Below are 16172 nucleotides of genomic sequence, written 5' to 3'. Positions count from 1 at the left end.
TCTGTACACACTAACACTTATGTCAGCGTAACTTATGTTGCTCAGGGGGTGGGATATTCACACCTCTGAGGGTAGGTCTACACTTACCCGGTAGTTCGGCGGCGAGCGATCGAACTTCTGGGTTTGACTTATCGCGTCTTGTCTGGACGCGATAAGTCGAACCCGGAAGTGCTCGCCGTCGACTGCGGTACTCCTGCTCGGCGAGAGGAGTACCGCGGAGTCGACGGGGGAGCCTGCCTGCCGCGTGTGGACCGAAGTAAGTTCGAACTAAGGTACTTCGAACTTCAGCTACGTTATTCATGTAGCTGAAGTTGCGTACCTTAATTCGACTTGGGGGGTTAGTGTAGACCTGCCCTGAGTGACATAAGTTTTGGAGCCATAAGTGGTAGTGTGGACAGGCTTAGTTTCCTTAAAAAAATTTTATGAGGAACTTTTTCAAAAACTTTTTGAAAGACCACATCAGTTATGCCATTGGGTTCTCCTTTGTGCCATACTGTACTGACATACTCACTGGCATTGAATAGACACAAGCCTAGTCTATTCTAGGAATTGATATTGGTATAGCTACGTTTTTCTGGAGTGTGAATCCACATCCCTGAGAGATGTAGTTTACATTTACCAAGCTAACCCCTGGTGTAGACAGTGGTAGGTCGACGGAAGAATCAACCTAGCTACTGACTCTGGGGGAGGTGGGTTACCTGTGACGATGGGAGAATCCCTCCCCTCAGCGTAGGGAGTGTCTATGCTGAAGCCCCCCAGCAGCAGTGGTGCAGCTGCACTGCTGTAGGGGTTTAAGTTTTCTTTTCCAGCTGTGCTAATTGGGTTTGTTCCTATCATTCTCATACAGCTGATTTAGAATTCTGGTTTAGTTCTTGTTTCAGCCAGTTTACCAGACACTGATGTAAGGCTCACTGGGCTGTAACTCTCAGAATTACTCTGACCAAATTTTTGAAGCTGGGGACAACATTCCCAACCCTCTGAATCTCCGGAAGTGTCGCTGATTTTAATGAGAGATGCGTATTATTGTTAGCAGCTCAGCCATATCGCTCTGACGTCATTTCAGAACTCTTGGGCGTTTGGCACCTGGCAGGGACATGCTCTTGATGGCTGCTGGCTCTTTAACTTATCAGTTGTTCCAATATCTCCTCTTCACTCCTCAATCCCTGATATTCATTTCATGAACAGAGCAGCTCCAGGGCAGGTCCCTCCCCTACATTCTCTGTGGTGAAAACTGATGCAAAGAAATCAGTCAGTCTCTCAGCATTGTCCTTACGCTCCCCAATTGCTCCCTTTCCCTCCTGCTGATCCAGGGGACCCATCGATTCTCTCACAGGCTTCCTGATTCTGCTGGACTGAAATAATTCCCTGGTATTTGTTTTATATCTCTGGCTGTTCACTCGGCTAATTCCATGTTAGCCTCCTAATTCCCATCATGCACTTCACCCAATGTACTGTATGCTCCTTTCTGCTGGCTTCACAGGGTTAATATTTTCTACTTGCTGAGGGATCCCTGTTTGGCTCTAACACCTCTTGCGCCTGGACGGGTGGAGTTACAATATTCCTCCCCTTGCTAATTCCTTCGCTGCTCAGGAGGTGCCAGGCTCTGGTTGCTGATGTAACCTCCAGGCTGAGTCTGAGGATTTTAACTTCCCTGCTTTAAAGTCTTTTTGACTCACTTCTTTTCTGCAAGATAATGTGATATTAGGGTGACCAGACACCAAGTGTTAAAAATCGGGATAGGGGATTTTTGGGGGGCGTTAGGGGGTAATAGGCGCCTATATAAGACAAAGCCCCAAATATCGGGACTGTCCCTATAAAATCGGGACATCTGGTCACTTTATGTGATATTGACTCATTTCTCTTTGTTTTATTTTTAGACAAACTCCAGGCTGAGCTCAGTAAGTTCCACTCCCCCCTGTATCACCCTGTGTGACATTGTCTCCTGATCAGCGTGTCGGTGTTCAGGGGCGTTCTCACCCCTCTGTCTGTGTTTGGTTGCAGGGTGGAGACGCGCCCAGATCTACGCAGGTACTGTACATACCGCTGATGTTTTATCCATGGTGAGGCTCCACCTCACCCTGGGAGCTCTCTGCTCCTTTCCCTGCACAGAGCATTTTCCTATGACATTCAATAGGCTGGAAACAGCAATGTAACCGGGGGCAGATGGAAAGGGGCAGGTGACACCCCAGGTTTATTGCAGAGCAGGGACATGCCCCCTTTGTGAAAGGGCTGATTAGTGATGAAATGCTGCCCCCTGGTGTCACCTTTGCAGGGCCGTACCTGGGCTCTGCAGGATGGACATTCTTATCTGGTCATCATTTGCACTGAACTGCTCAGTTCCCTTCCCAGCAGCAGGGTCTCTATGCTCAGACCGGGCTTTAGCACAATTTCCTTCTAATGTAACAGGCCCAGACAGCAGCTGTTCAGTGTCTCCCTGGATTTGGGGGGAGGGAGGCCCTGTCCCCACTGCAAGGGCAGACACGGTTGTATAACCATCTTGTGACACTCCCCTGACCCAATTGCAACAAACTGTGCCCATGCGGCAGCTTTTCTGCCTCACAGCCGTGGCTGAGCTGTGTGTGTGCAGGGCCGGTGCAACCACTAGGCGAACTAGACGGCCGCCTAGGGCACCAAGTGGTTGGGGGCACCAAAAAGCACGCTCAGGGGAGGCGGTGGAGTGAAGGTGAGCTGGGGCAGGAGGGCACAGGGAGGGCTGCACACAGCAAGTAACCGGGGCAGGGGGGAGGGGAACGTGCAGGGGAACCGCTCCCCACCCCAGCTCACCTCCGCTCCGCCTTCTCCCCTGAGCACGCCGCCCCCGCTCTAATTCTCCTCCCCTCCCAGGCTTGCCGCACCAAACAGCTGATTGGCACTACAAGCCTGGGAGGCGGGAGAAGTGGAGTGGCACTGGCGTGCTCAGGGGAGAAGGAGGAGCGGAGGTGAGCTGGGGCGGGGAGCTGCCGCAGGGGGGCCCCCTGGGCGGAGTGGGGGCGGAGAGCTGCTGCAGGGGGGGCACCGTAGGGCTGGGAGTTGCCACAGGGGGGGCTTCCCTGCTCCACCCTATGGCCCCCGCCCCCACTCCCCTGAAGACTGCAGCCAGGCCCGAGCCTGCACTCACCACATGGTAAGTGGAGCGACCCGGCCCCAGCCTGCTCCGCTCCCCGGGCTCCCAGCTGCGCTACTGGCGAGTGCTGGGGGGCGGTTCCCACCTCTCTCCTCCCCCCAAGCCTGGGAGTCAGGGGAGCAGAGCAGGCTGGGGTCCCAGGCCTCCGCAGGGGAGCTGTGTGGGGTCCTGCCCCAGGCCGCCGTGGGGGACGACGGGCTGGCCACTTCCTGCGGGAAGTGGAGTGACCCAGAGTAGAGCAGGCTGGGACCGGGTCACTCCACTTCCCCGCAGGAAATGGCCTGTCTCCCTCCCCCCCACCCTCCACAGAGGCCTGGGGCAGGGCCCAACACAGCCCCCTCTCCGCGGAGGCTTAGGGCCCCACACAGCCCCCCCCGTGGGGGGGCTGCGTAGGGCACCAAAATAGCTAGGGACGGCCTGGTGCATGCTGGGAGATTCTGGGCAGCTCCAGCAGTGATCAGGGAGCCCAGGGGACATGCACTCACATTCCAGCACCACTGGCCCAGGGGTCCATGCACTCCGGGTTATCCTACCACACAGAGCTGGGAGGGAGGGGGGCAACCAGGGCAGTTACACAAACACCGCTGAGGGTCCTGTTAGGGTCGCCACCTCTGAGATGGAACAAAACAGGAAATCTGCCTCCTTCATGTACACCACTTGTCCCCTCACCCGGGCACTGTCACCCCATCCAAATCCCGGGAAAGGGCACCAGCCCCCAGAGGCTCCTGCTCCTGGACTTTCCCAAGTACCAACCGCACCAAGCAGGACATGGCACCAGATCTACCCCGCTGCCCCCGGCAGTGGCCCCCACAGCTGGTACCTGCACAGTGGTGAGTGGCCCCTGCTGGCCCTGAGCTCCTGATCTCACTCACTGCCCCAAGCTGCCCCATCTCTGCAGCTCCCAGGCACTCTGGACCCAGAGCTCCCTTTGCGTAGTCACCGACACCCCGCAGCTCCCCCGCTACAGCCACTGACACACCTGGGACTTGTCATGTCCTGGGCAGACTCACAGATTTCCCAGGAGAGTGACATGGATAAAGGGACAATCCTGGGAAAACCTGGACAGGAAGGGTTGCTAACTTTCTAATCTCACAAAACCGAACACCCCTGCCCTGCCCCTGCCCTGAGGCCCTGCCCTTCCCCTTCTCCAAGTCCCCAGCCTTGCTCACTCCATCCCCCCTCCCTCTGTTGTTCACTCTCCCCCACCCTTAGTCACTTTCACTGGGCTGGGGCAGGGGTTTGGGGTGCAGGAGGGGGGTTAGAGCTCCGGCTGGGGATGCGGGCTCTGCGGTGGGGCCAGGGATGAGGGGTTTGGGGTGAAGGAGGGGACTTTGGGCTGGGGCAGGGGGTTGGGAGTGTGGGAGGGGGGGTGTGAGGGGGTTCAGAGTCCCGGCAGCACTTACCATGGTGTTGTAGTGACCAGGCAAGGTACTAACAAACTTCAACAGGATTTTATTTTAAAAGTGGAAACCTCTTTACCAAGCTGCTGCTGCACCCTCGGTAGCTCTCACTCAGTCTCTGAACTCCTCCCCCCTCCTTCCTGTTTCCTGTCCTTTCAGACTCCCAACAGCCAGTGCTCCCAGTTCTAATAATTACAAACAACATCTAAACACCACATTCCCATCTCTCTTAAGAAACTCTCCCAATTAAAATAAACATTGGTGTTCTAACCACAGGAACAAATAGGAAATAAGACACTATACTGTTGGCAGAAATATTACGCTGAAAACACTGTAGATACTACATAACGTAGTCTCTAGTCCAGACAGGTGGTCATCTGGATCTGACAGGCCGTCTCTCAAGCCCCGGTTCCAGTGCAATGTCTTGTTGTGTTGGTTCTACTGTGAAGTCGTCCAATGCAGATGGGGTGTTGGCATAATCTCCTCTTGGTGCATAGGCAGGTGCACGATAAGAAGCATTCCATACCCACCCATCAGAAAGTCGATAGGTGTAAGGTCCCTTCTTCTCTATGATTTTAAGAGGAGCTGTGAATTTATGGTCCCCTTTGCGTAAAATTCCAGGTTTTCGTATTCCAACGAAGGAACCACACTCAAACTTTGGTTCCTTAACACCCCGCCGCTTGTCTGTGAAAGCCTTAGACTTTGCTTGGTTCCATTCAACTGTTTTTCTCACATCATCCTCGGTTGGGGCCTCAGGTCGTGCCTTTAACAATCCAGCAATGTTCAGTTTAGTATTCATCTGTTTCCCATGTAGTAACTCTGCGGATGATCTTTGCATTGTGGCATGTTGTGTAGCCCGATATGCTTGCAAGAAATCGGTAGTGAAGGGTATCCACAATCGCCCTTCCAGTTTAGCCATTTGCAAACTCTCTTTCAAACTTCTGTTAAACCGTTTGATTTCCCCCTTGGCTTGAGGGTAATATAGGGATGACCTTCTGTGTAAAATGTTCCTCTCTGCTAGAAAAGTTTCAAACTCCAGGGAAGTAAATTAGCGGCCGCTTCCAGGAGGCAGGGAGCCTGCCTTAGCCCCAGGCCCCCGCTGCGCCACTGACAAGACTTTTAACATCCCAGTCAGCAGTGCCAACCGGAGCCACCAGGGTCCCTTTTCGACCAGGCGTTCCAATCAAAAACCAGTTGCCTGCCAACCCTATGGACAGGTGCCAGCCCTAGGTCCTGTCTACACAGCCCAGTAACACCTTGCTGAGCCAGGTACAGGCAGCCATGTGCCAGCCCAGGCCCCTGACAGGGACGCTGAGCTGCCAGCTGCCATGGTCACTAACAGTGTTAACCCTTGGAGCCGGGTCCAGAGCGTCACTGCTCTGAGAGTTAGAAAGTGTTTCCTCATCTGCAGCCTCAGTCTCCCTTGCTGCAGATTGTGCCCATTGCTCCTTGGACAGACCCTCGCCCTTCCCGCTGGGGGCACTGGCTGTGTCACCAAGTGTGAGCATCACTGTTCCTGCACTGAATGGCTGGCGGCGCTGGGGCAGAAGCGGCGGCAGTAGAATCGTGGCGGAAGTGCTGCAGATCGCGATCGCGGCTTTTTTTTTTTTTTTTCTTTTTTTTTGGCTGCTTGGGGCGGCAAAAACCCTGGAGCTGGCCCTGCAGCTGGGGCCTTTCACTCCCCAGTCACCGATCTCAGCCTAGGCTGAGAGTCCAGTTCCCAGCAGACAGGAGCTCACATCGTAACTCACATTAACGGCAGCCTCACCGGCCACCTTCACAGGGAGGTCAAGGCCTGAACGGCCCCAGGGATGATTCCTCCCCAGGGAGAGGCTCCAGCAGGTGTCAGGGCTGAGCCACGTTGGCAGGACAGTGGGGGGCTCACATGGGCGCTGTGAGGTTCTCGTACCTTTGATATACAGAGCTCCAGCAGCCGGGGTGTAAACCCCACTCGTACCCCCAGCACTGAACTCACTGACACTGCCCCAAGCCCCCTCTCCTCCTGGGGTTGGGGGCTGAGTAAGTGGCACTGGAAGAGTGGGGCCAGGGGCCATGGCCAATCACTTTTACCAATGGGAGGGCTATTCCCTCCCACTTTTTACCAGCTGTAAGGGTGAGCGACGAGGGGGGAGGGGGCCGAGAGGAGCGACCAGGGGGTCAGGGTGTTGGGGAGAAGAGGTGGTGTGAGGGTGGGGGCTCGGGGAGAAGGGGCGGTGTGAGCACGGGGGCTTGGGTCGGGGAGAAGGGGCGGTGTGAGCACGGGGGCTTGGGTCGGGGAGAAGGGACGGTGTGAGAGCCGGGGTTCAGGTAGAAGGGGAGGTGCGGGGGCAGGAGCTTGGGAAAAAGGGCCGGCATGAGAGGGTGGGGCCATGGTTTGGGCACCGGTTACCCCTCAACTTTTAGAGAGGTTCCATCACTCCTGGGGAGAGGACCATCCCGGATCCTGATCCACGGGCACATCTGTGTAGTTGCCGGGTGCACAGAGCTTTCTGGGTGGAGACACATTCACGCTCACCCAGGAACCTGTGCTGGGAGGCCCCAGTGCCCAGGAGGCCAAGGGGTCTTGTTCCCCTGCCCTGGGGGTGAAGGGAGGGGCCCTGGGGCTGCTGTTCCCCGTCCCAGGAAGGGGGTGAAGGGGACGTGGACACAGACAATGTCCCTGCGTGTGCTGTGAGGGGCAGATCTGGCTCCACCCTGGGCTTCAAAGCCTGAGCTCCAGCCTGAGCCTGAACGTCTATGCGGCTATTTTTAATTCCAAAGAGGGAGCCCCGCAAGCCTGAATCTGTCCACCCCATTCCGAGATTCGCTGCTGTCGGCTGTGTAGAATAGGGTGACCAGACAGCAAGTGTGAAAAATCGGGACGGGGGTGGGGGGTAATAGGAGCCTATACAAGAAAAAGACCCAAATATCGGGACTGTCCCTATAAAATCGGGACATTTGGTCACCCTAGTGTAGAAGGACCCAAAGTGTCTCCAGAGTCTGGGTGTGAAAGTTGCCAGCATGTCTGACCCAGGGCTGGTTAATGAGAGTGGGGGAGTGGCTGGCACAGTCGTTAGATGGAGACACCTGAGCCCCGGGGCTCTGAGACGGTCTCTGTGACCGTTATCTGCTCTGGGAGACGCCCAGGTGCAGCTGCAGGAGGCCACTCACAGCGTCCATGGCACAAATGGATCTGGGCAGAGAGTTCGGGCTGGAGCCAAGTCTCCATTTTCAGCCTGATTTGTGGGGGTGAGATCACGGGCCCAGGGGGCATTTGTCTGCAAAGGGCAAATTAAACAGCAGCTCTGGAGTGTCCTGAACCTGGCCTGCCTGTAACTGTGCATTTCTGGGGATGTTGACAGTCACTCACTGCAAGTCACTGGGATTCGGGCTCCTAAGTTGCTCAGACAGGTTTGCAGTGGAGCTGGGTGAAATGTTTTGGACGAATAGTTTATTTGCTGCAAAATTATATTTCGGGTCAACAGAAACTATTCGCGAATCCACGTCGAGTTTGCTGTCGAGTTTCAATTAAGAGAAAAAGGTGCCGCTGCTTCCCCTCTAGCCTTTAGCCCAGTGGCTGGGCCCTCAGCTGGGAGCCCCAGGTTCAATCCCCCCATGTGATGCCATGAGGGCTCAAAGCGCTGGGATCCGAGTGACACCCCCCTGTGTCTAAACACTGCCATGGGCACTGGGCCAGAGCGTGGGAGTGAGAATGACTCTGCAGCCCAGTGGGTCGGGCCCCCACCTGGGAGCCCAGAGTCCAGCTCCCCTGCTCCAGTGACCCTGTAATTATTGATCCATAATCCCAGTGATGGGAGGGGTTACGGCCCCTGGCACAGCAGTGTCTCAAGTCGTGGCTGATGGGGTTTCCTTGCACCGATGTAGCTGCACCGGTGCAAACCCCTAGTGCAGTCGCGCTGTGCGGGTGTGAACTGGGACTGGTACCTGGTGCAGCTTCTCCCAGATGGACGGGGATTTAGCAACAGCCTATTAGTGCGCATTTATACCCCCCCCCAGAATCTTCCACTGTAATGCCCCCACAAGTGAGCCCAACCCAGACCACTGCCCCCGTGGGGGTGGGGGTGGGGCTGGGCCCGGCGAGGGGAGGGGCTGGCTGTAGGGTTTTCCTGGCTGGAAGGTGGTGCACATGGGGCCCGCCAGCATGGAGAGTCCCAGCTGCTCCCCCTGGGGCAGGGCTGCACCCCCAGTGTATGTGAGAACAGCACCAACCTGCTCTGAGCTAGAAACCAACCACACATGGCCCCAAAGCAACAGAGATTCCCAGAGGCCTGCCTCTCCCTCACCCCTCTTTGGCTCTTGCCCCTCCCTTATCCTTCCCTCACCCCTGTGAGGGACCCTGCATCTATTCTGACCCCTCACCAACATCCCTCCCTCTCTTCTCACTCACTTTCTGCTCCCCTGGGCCCCTGCCCCTCTACTCCCACTTTGCCTCCTTGGCACATGCCCCTGCCCTCCACCCACCTCTGCCCCGCTGGAACTCACCCTCCCTTCCCCGCCTGCCCTACTGGCGCCTTCCCCTCTCCCCCAAACATCCTCTGCATCCTGGAGCCCACCCATCACTTCAAACCACTGCTATGTCCAGGCATCCACCTCTCCCCTTTCCCTACTCTGTGCCATGTCTCCCACCCCTCCCCTCACCCCCATCTGCTTCCCTGGTGCCTACCACTGCCATCACCCCCCACGACCCTCTGATGGCCACCCCACCCCTCACCCTCCTCTGCTGTCCTGGCTTTTGCCCTTCCTACTCCCCTCAGCCCTCCTGGCATCTGCCCCTCTCCCCACCCTCTCTGACTCCTGACATCCACCCCTTCCCTGACCCCCCTGTGCCCACCCTTCCTCTAGCCCCACTCTGATCCCCTGGCACCTGCCCTTCCCCTTACCCCCGCACCCTTCTGCTGCCTACCCCTTTCTTCCCTCCCCCTGCCCCTCAACACCTGACACCCCCCTTGTCCCCTTCCTTCCTGTTGCCCACCCCATCACCACCCTCTGCCCCACTGACCCCGCTCTCCTCTCGCCCTTCTGCCACCATCACCCATGACACCTTCTCTTTATTTCTCACCCCTGCCCCTCCCCTCCCCCTCTGGCTCCGTGACAACTGCACCCCCACCACCCCTTCAGTCCCCTGGTGCCAGCTCCTCCACTGCCCCAAGTCCCAGCTCTACCCTTGCCCCATCTGCTTCCCTGGTGCCTGCTGTTTCCTTTGCCCCCTGTGCCTGCCTGGTGCAAGTCCCTTCCCTCACCCCTCTTTGGGATCCCTGGTCTCAGCCCTTCCCCTCATCTCAGCACTGCCCCACCCCTCACCTCTCCTCCTAAACTCTGGGTCCCACCCCTCCCTTCATCTTCCCTCTGCCCCCCTGGTGCCCACATTTCCTTTCACACCCCTCTGCCCCCCTGGGTCCTGCCCTTCTCCACACCCCTCTCTCTGCCCCCCTTCTGCTCACCTGCTCCTTCAACCCCCATTCTGCCCCTTTGGCACCAGTGCCTGCCCATTTGCTCCCCTCATGGTTCCACCTGCCCCACTCCTCATCATCTCACCCCCTGGCAGCTCACCCTCCCCTTGATTTCCCCTGCCCCATTGGAGCTCCCCATTCCCTCACACCCCTTTGCCCCCTGGTGCCTGCCCAATCCCTTGCCCCCCGCAGCCTCCTGGGGTCTGTCCCCTTCTTCTCCCATGGAGCTCACACCTCCCCTCTCCCCCTGCACCCCCCTGGAACCTGCCCCTCCATTTACCCCCCTCTGTCCTGCTGGTGCCCGTCCCTTCCCTTGTCCCCCCATTGCCCTTGTGCCTGCCCCTCCCCTATGTCCCTCCCTCCACCCCCTCTGCTCCTGTCACCTCCCCCTCCCCTTTCCTCTCCCAGCATCTACTTGTCCCCTCCCCTGCCTCCAGTGACAGCTTCTCCCCCTCCCCCTCCCTCCCCCGCTCCTCCTGCCCTTCCCCTCATTGTCTCCTCACAGGCAGGTGGGCCCTGACTCCCCTCAGGCAACTACCCCCCCCCTGCGCAGCGATTAACGGGGATGCAGGTTAATTTCCCTTTGATCCCAGTGACCAGCCCCTGCCCCCGGCCCTGACTCTGTGACTCTCTCCCCAGTGGACGTGACTCTGGATCCAGACACGGCTCATCCCGAACTCGTCCTGTCTGAGGATCGGAAACGTGTGAGAGACGAAGACACACGCCAGTTTCTGCCCGACAACCCTGAGAGATTTGATCGTTGTGTCTGTGTCCTGGGCGCTGAGGGGTTCACGGGCGGGAGGCGTTACTGGGAGGTGGAGGTGGGAGACAAGACTGCCTGGAAACTGGGGGTTTGTAGGGAATCTGTGAGCAGGAAGGGGGAGGTCACACTCTCACCTGAGGATGGATACTGGGCCGTGGAGCTGTGGGATGGGGAATACGAGGCCCTCACCTCCCCCTCGACCGCCCTCCCCGTGAGCGTCAGGCCCAGCCGGGTGGGGATTTTCCTGGACTATGAGGCGGGCGAGGTCTCGTTTTACAATGTGACTGACAGGTCCCATCTCTTCACTTTCACTGACACCTTCTCCGGGACGCTCCGCCCTTATTTCCATCCTGGTTACAACATTTGGGGTAAAAACGCGGCTCCCCTGATAATCTGCCCGGTCCCAGCTCAGGCCGGAGGGAATCTCTGTCCCTGACAGTGACCCCGCAGCACAGACTGTCCCCTCCCAGCGCTGCTGATCTTCCCGCCCCCAGTGGTGGGGGCCAGTTACTGCAGCAACTGGACTTTTTGTGCTGACCGGATGCTGCCAGTTTCCCTGTTCAACTGGAGTTTCCAGTCGAAAAACAGACACCTGGGAACCCCCAGCCCTCACCTTCCCTGTCCCCTGCCCCAGGGGTAGCAGATGGGGGTGGATGGGGTCATTTACCCCCTGTCAGAATTTTCTACCCCGTGAAAGCTCAACGTAAAATATGAAAGAAAAAAGATTATTCTAATTTAGAAAATATTATTGTAACAAGGTGTAAATACAAGAACATTTTAATTTACATTTCAACAGTATTTCAAAAACAAGCACCTAAATGTATTTTTAGAATTGGAATTATTTACATTTATTTTTTGATTCTTCCCTCAAGTCTATATTGAAGTTTTAGTTCTCTAAATAAAGTGATTTGTATTTCAACTCTGGAATTTCAAGAAATCCAAAATATTTATCTTAACAAAATAAACCATTAAATTGTCAGAGGAGGTTATTCGGTTATAATGTACATGTGTCGTAAACATCACAACTACACACATGTGCAGCTGCTCTCTCTCCCCCTCTCTTTATTGTCTTGACTGGTTCTCTCTGGAAGGCAGGGCACATACACCCACCTCATGAACTACATCTTTGAAAATTAATAGGTGAAAAAATGATAGAATTAATTAAGCAATATATTTAAGTGAACTCACCCAAGATTGTATAATAGTCTTTGAAGTTCTGTCAGCATTAAGTCATTTGATTTTTAACTTTCTATCTACATATAATTGGTAATCAAGATATTACCCTTCCTTTCTTTTTCTCACATCAGTTAACAAAACAGAGTCCCTATGGTGTCCTCTGTACAGTGTGACTTTGCACACGTGGTGCCTGTGAAGTCATGATGGCAGGGGCAGGGTCAAGCCAATGAGGGCGGGCCCATCCTGTTCCAGAAGTTCTGTAATGTCCAGTAGTCTGGGGATGTGTCAGTGGCCACCCTACTTGTCTACACAGGGGGTTTAAACTGGATTAAGCTGAGTTAATTTGATTTTATAGCGTATGTGCACACATACCACAATCCTTCCCAGCACACTAATTCTGCATTCATGGTGAACTCTGGAGTCCTCTTGCAAAGTGGATCCCCATGCTGCGAATAAAGTTCTATCCGTCTATTGTTTGAGTGCACACAATCCTGCTGCACACCACTTTGGCAGTCCTCCAATAGCTATCCCACACTGCTTTGCAGGGAACTGTTATTGACCTGTTTACCTGTGTGTCCTCTGGTGTCTACTTCCCAGGATGACCCATCCCCCATTTAGAAGTTGGGATGGGGCCAAATTTTGCCCATTTCCTCCTGGGTTTGAGTGTCTCGCGGTTGCTGCAATATTACCCCATGAACCCTGCAACGCTCCTTGAGCAGCCTCTGGGAGCCGCACTGAGACTTGGATCTCAGCGACATTGGGGAAGAAACGTTGGTTCAGGAAGCTCTTGTAGCCAGTCACTGCGATAGAGATCTGTCTGTGGTGTCACTGAGGGGCCGTGACTGGGATGCTGACCAGGACCTGATAAAGGAATTTACATCCCTGTTACATACAGTGACCAGCACAAGTGAGACCTTTATCTGCGCTGATAGGGCCCCACTCAGCATTACCTGGCAGGGCTGTGTCTGCTCAATAGGGGGAGTGGGTTTGGGGGATTCCCAGGTCCTCTCAGGGGCATTAATGGGGTTATCTGACTCCGAGATGGGAACCTCCGAGCATTTCCTGCCCTGGGGGAGTCTCTGCCCATGGAGGGGATTGAAACAGCCACAGGGGCCAGCGCGGAGGCAGGAGTGAGAGCGCTGGGGCCCTGCTGTACGGGCCGCTCTGCACTACAGACTCAGCCGTGTGGGGGAGCTGCTCCCAGTGCAATGAGGGGTGGAGTGAGCTGGGGAAAAGGATTTGGTGGCTGGGTCAGGGGAAGGGGAGTGAGAGCCCAGCCCCAGGGCTGTGTGAGTGATGGGCCCAGGCTGGGTAAATGGGACCCGCTCACAGGAAGGAGCCCAGGGGGCAGCTTGTCTCCCGTTCTCGCCACGTGTTCACCTGACCACACAGCTCCTCCCCAACTCCACATCCTTCACCTGGGCACCTTCCTGTACAACCAGAACCCCTAACCCCTCCTTGCTCTGCTCTGTACCCAGCAGCACCCACCCTCGGTGCCGTCTGTGGGGAGGGAGCTGGTGAGCCTGAGCTGGGCGAGTGTTGTGCTGAGGTCAGACGGGGAGGCTGGAAGCAGGTTGGCTTTGCAGTGTTAAAAGGGCTTCATCGCACACACCTAGTGACACGGGTGATTTAGCAGCCAACACACACTATGGGAGTCAGGAGGTCCTCACAGACATTGACTTTCCTTTGTGTTTCTCTCTCTGTATCCCCCTTGTGTGCTGAGATGCTGCTGCTGGGTGTGACATTAACCCCGTCATTTCACAGACCCAATAGAGATGTCATTGGGATCCATGTTACGTTATTCTTGTTTTCCTGTCTTTAACTCCTGGCCTGGCTGCCTGACAATGAGCAGAATTGGGAATCGGGACCACGCAGGGACAGAGCGGGTTGTGCTGGCTCCTCCCCTGCCATTTCCCATGGCCCCAGTGGGAGGCCAGCAGCAGAAAGGTCAGTGCAGACCAGGGACATGTGCTGGGAAGGTGCTGTTGTGGGGAAGCCCAGGATGGAGTCAAAGCCATGGAGCAGGAGTGGGGTCACTGCACTCACAGAGCTGCTCATTGGGATCAGCCAGGCTGCTGAGGAGCTGCTTCCAGGCTATGGGACAAACTCCCACAGGAGCTGAGAACCCCCTGAACATCCCCATGCTGGGTTCCCAGTGCCAGGGGACGTGTCAGACCTGCCCCCAGTCACCAGCGCACAGAGCACGGCAGGCACCACATCCACCAATGGATAAACAGATTGAAAATCCCTGCCCCTGGGGAGAGAAGGGAGCAGGAGAGAATCCCAGGGAACGAATGCGAGTCGAGTGGCTGGTGCCCGGCTAGACGGTGCTGGGACCCTGCGGGGATGAGGGGCTGTAAGGACTGAATAGAACAGAACATGGGGGAGCGGAGCTGCCTGGCTGCTAATGGTCCAGTGGACTGGACCCCTTAAACTAGGGTTACCATATTTTAAAATAACAAAAAGAGGACACTCCAAGGGGCCCCGGCCCTGCCCCAACTCCAGCCCTTCCCCAAAGTCCCCGCCCCAACTCCGCCCCCTCCCCTCAATCAAATGTTTGCAGGAAGCCTGAAATAGGCAGGCAGCAGGTAAGCTGTCCCCACCAACTGCGTCTGAGGAGGGGGGAGGCCAATGCTAATGTGGCTGCATCCTCCAGACTTTCCACAGTCTCCCATCCTAGCTGGTGGGAGGGAGGGGGCTGCATGAGGGGATTTGCCCATCCCAGCTGTGGAGGGACCCATCCAGACATGCAGGACTGTGCTCAGAGATTGGACTGAGAACAGGGGGTCTCATGGGGAGTGTGAGATGTGTATGGAGAACTGGTCCTAGCGTCATTATTTTCTGTGGCCTCCATCTTGGGGGTTCTATTGTTTCTGGTTCTGTTTTTGAACATAAAAAAAAAGAGGGGCAAAAGCAGCAGGGGGTATGGGGAGAAATTAACAAAGGGGAAAGTGAGTCTGAGTCTCAGGGGAAACATCCCGGCAGTGAGATCTGTGGGGTTAGGGAACCATCCCCCCAGGGCCAGCGCTGGGCACCCCATTATTCCATGTTACCTCTGGTAACCCTGCATCACCAAGCCCCCCGAGACCTCTCAGTGCATATGAGCTGAAACAGCCCCACAGCCACCTCTGTGCCCTGCTCTGGGCCTCTCCCTGTGCTGCCTGCAGGCTGAGTGAGGCACAGGCATCGGTAGCAGCCTGGTGTATTGCAGCCTCCAGGATTCCCCAGTGGCAGCAGGTGGTGCTGCCCCCGACAGTGTGTCAGCTGCACTGCACAGCAGTTACATTCCTGCTGGGACTTCACTCCACCCTCCCCCAAGGAGGAGCTGCCCCTGCTGGTGACAGGTCTCTGCAGGGCCAGGGCCCATAAGCAAGGGAGCCCCTGGTGAGTCGCACTGGAACACACAGTGCAACAGGAGAGAGTCTAAGGAGAGATCCTGGGGGAAGCAGAATCAATTGTGTACAGGCCCTAAAGTGCCAGGGCTCAAGGCTTTGGGCTGTTCTGCCTGTAGCTAGTTCCATGAGGTGAGGCCCATTGTTGTGAAATGAATGAATGAGACTGAATTTCTCCTCCGTGTTCCTCTCCCAGGGCCCTGGCTGCTGCAGCCCCCCTCCCCACCCCTGCTCCATCTCAAGGAGGCTCTCACCTGCCCAATCTGCCTTGATTTTGAACTGTGGGCAGAATTTCTGCTGAGTCTGCATCACTCGCAGCTGGGAGGAGCTAGAGGGAGACTTTCACCAACCGGTGTAAATACCGTCCACCGTCCCGGCAGGGCGTGTGAAGGCCTCCTGCAAAATCCCTGCCCAGTTCACCAGAACCAAACTGGCTGGGGCAGGGGCTTCCCCATGCGGAGTTATTGTCCCTCCCATTGCTGTAGGTAGCTTCTCAATAGACCACAGAGGGGATTAAAGGTGCAGTTACCCCCAACTCTGTAATCAAGGTCCCCCATTTGCCCGCCCCGCCCAGTGCCAGGGGCCCCAAGTGTGTCCCATTTCCTGCTTCCAGATTTCTGACACAATCAGGGCAGTTCTGCCCACTGACGCCTAGAACATTCACTGAAGTGTTGGAATTGATCCAATGCAGCACTGAAACACTATTGTGTTACAGACAGAGAGGTGAAATGCATTTAGTTGAATGTAAGTCCGCTGTACCTCAAAGCTGCACCCTGGAACCCCCATATTCACCACTGTCAGATCATTATGATATGTTTTGTACAAAGTATGCCTTGTGAGGTATCATTTTAAAAGTCTTGATCTGTT

The 16172-nt window shown here is 55.9% G+C and overlaps 1 protein-coding gene across 1 annotated transcript in view; it reads left to right on the top strand.

The window, feature by feature from the left end:
• The window catches only part of LOC117886933 (butyrophilin subfamily 1 member A1-like), a 194493-nt gene extending 182863 nt beyond the window's left edge, over positions 1 to 11630 (top strand). The window contains exons 8-9 of the mRNA XM_034789094.1: positions 2002 to 2028; positions 10614 to 11630. Coding sequence (XP_034644985.1) covers positions 2002 to 2028; positions 10614 to 11173 — 587 coding nt within the window. The 3' untranslated portion in view covers positions 11174 to 11630. The remainder of the gene's footprint in view (positions 1 to 2001; positions 2029 to 10613) is intronic.
• The last annotated feature ends 4542 nt before the right edge of the window (positions 11631 to 16172 follow it).

This window comes from Trachemys scripta, chromosome 14 (assembly GCF_013100865.1).
Source record: "Trachemys scripta elegans isolate TJP31775 chromosome 14, CAS_Tse_1.0, whole genome shotgun sequence".
Lineage (NCBI taxonomy): Eukaryota > Metazoa > Chordata > Testudines > Emydidae > Trachemys > Trachemys scripta.
This window is presented reverse-complemented; position numbering and strand designations above follow the sequence as displayed.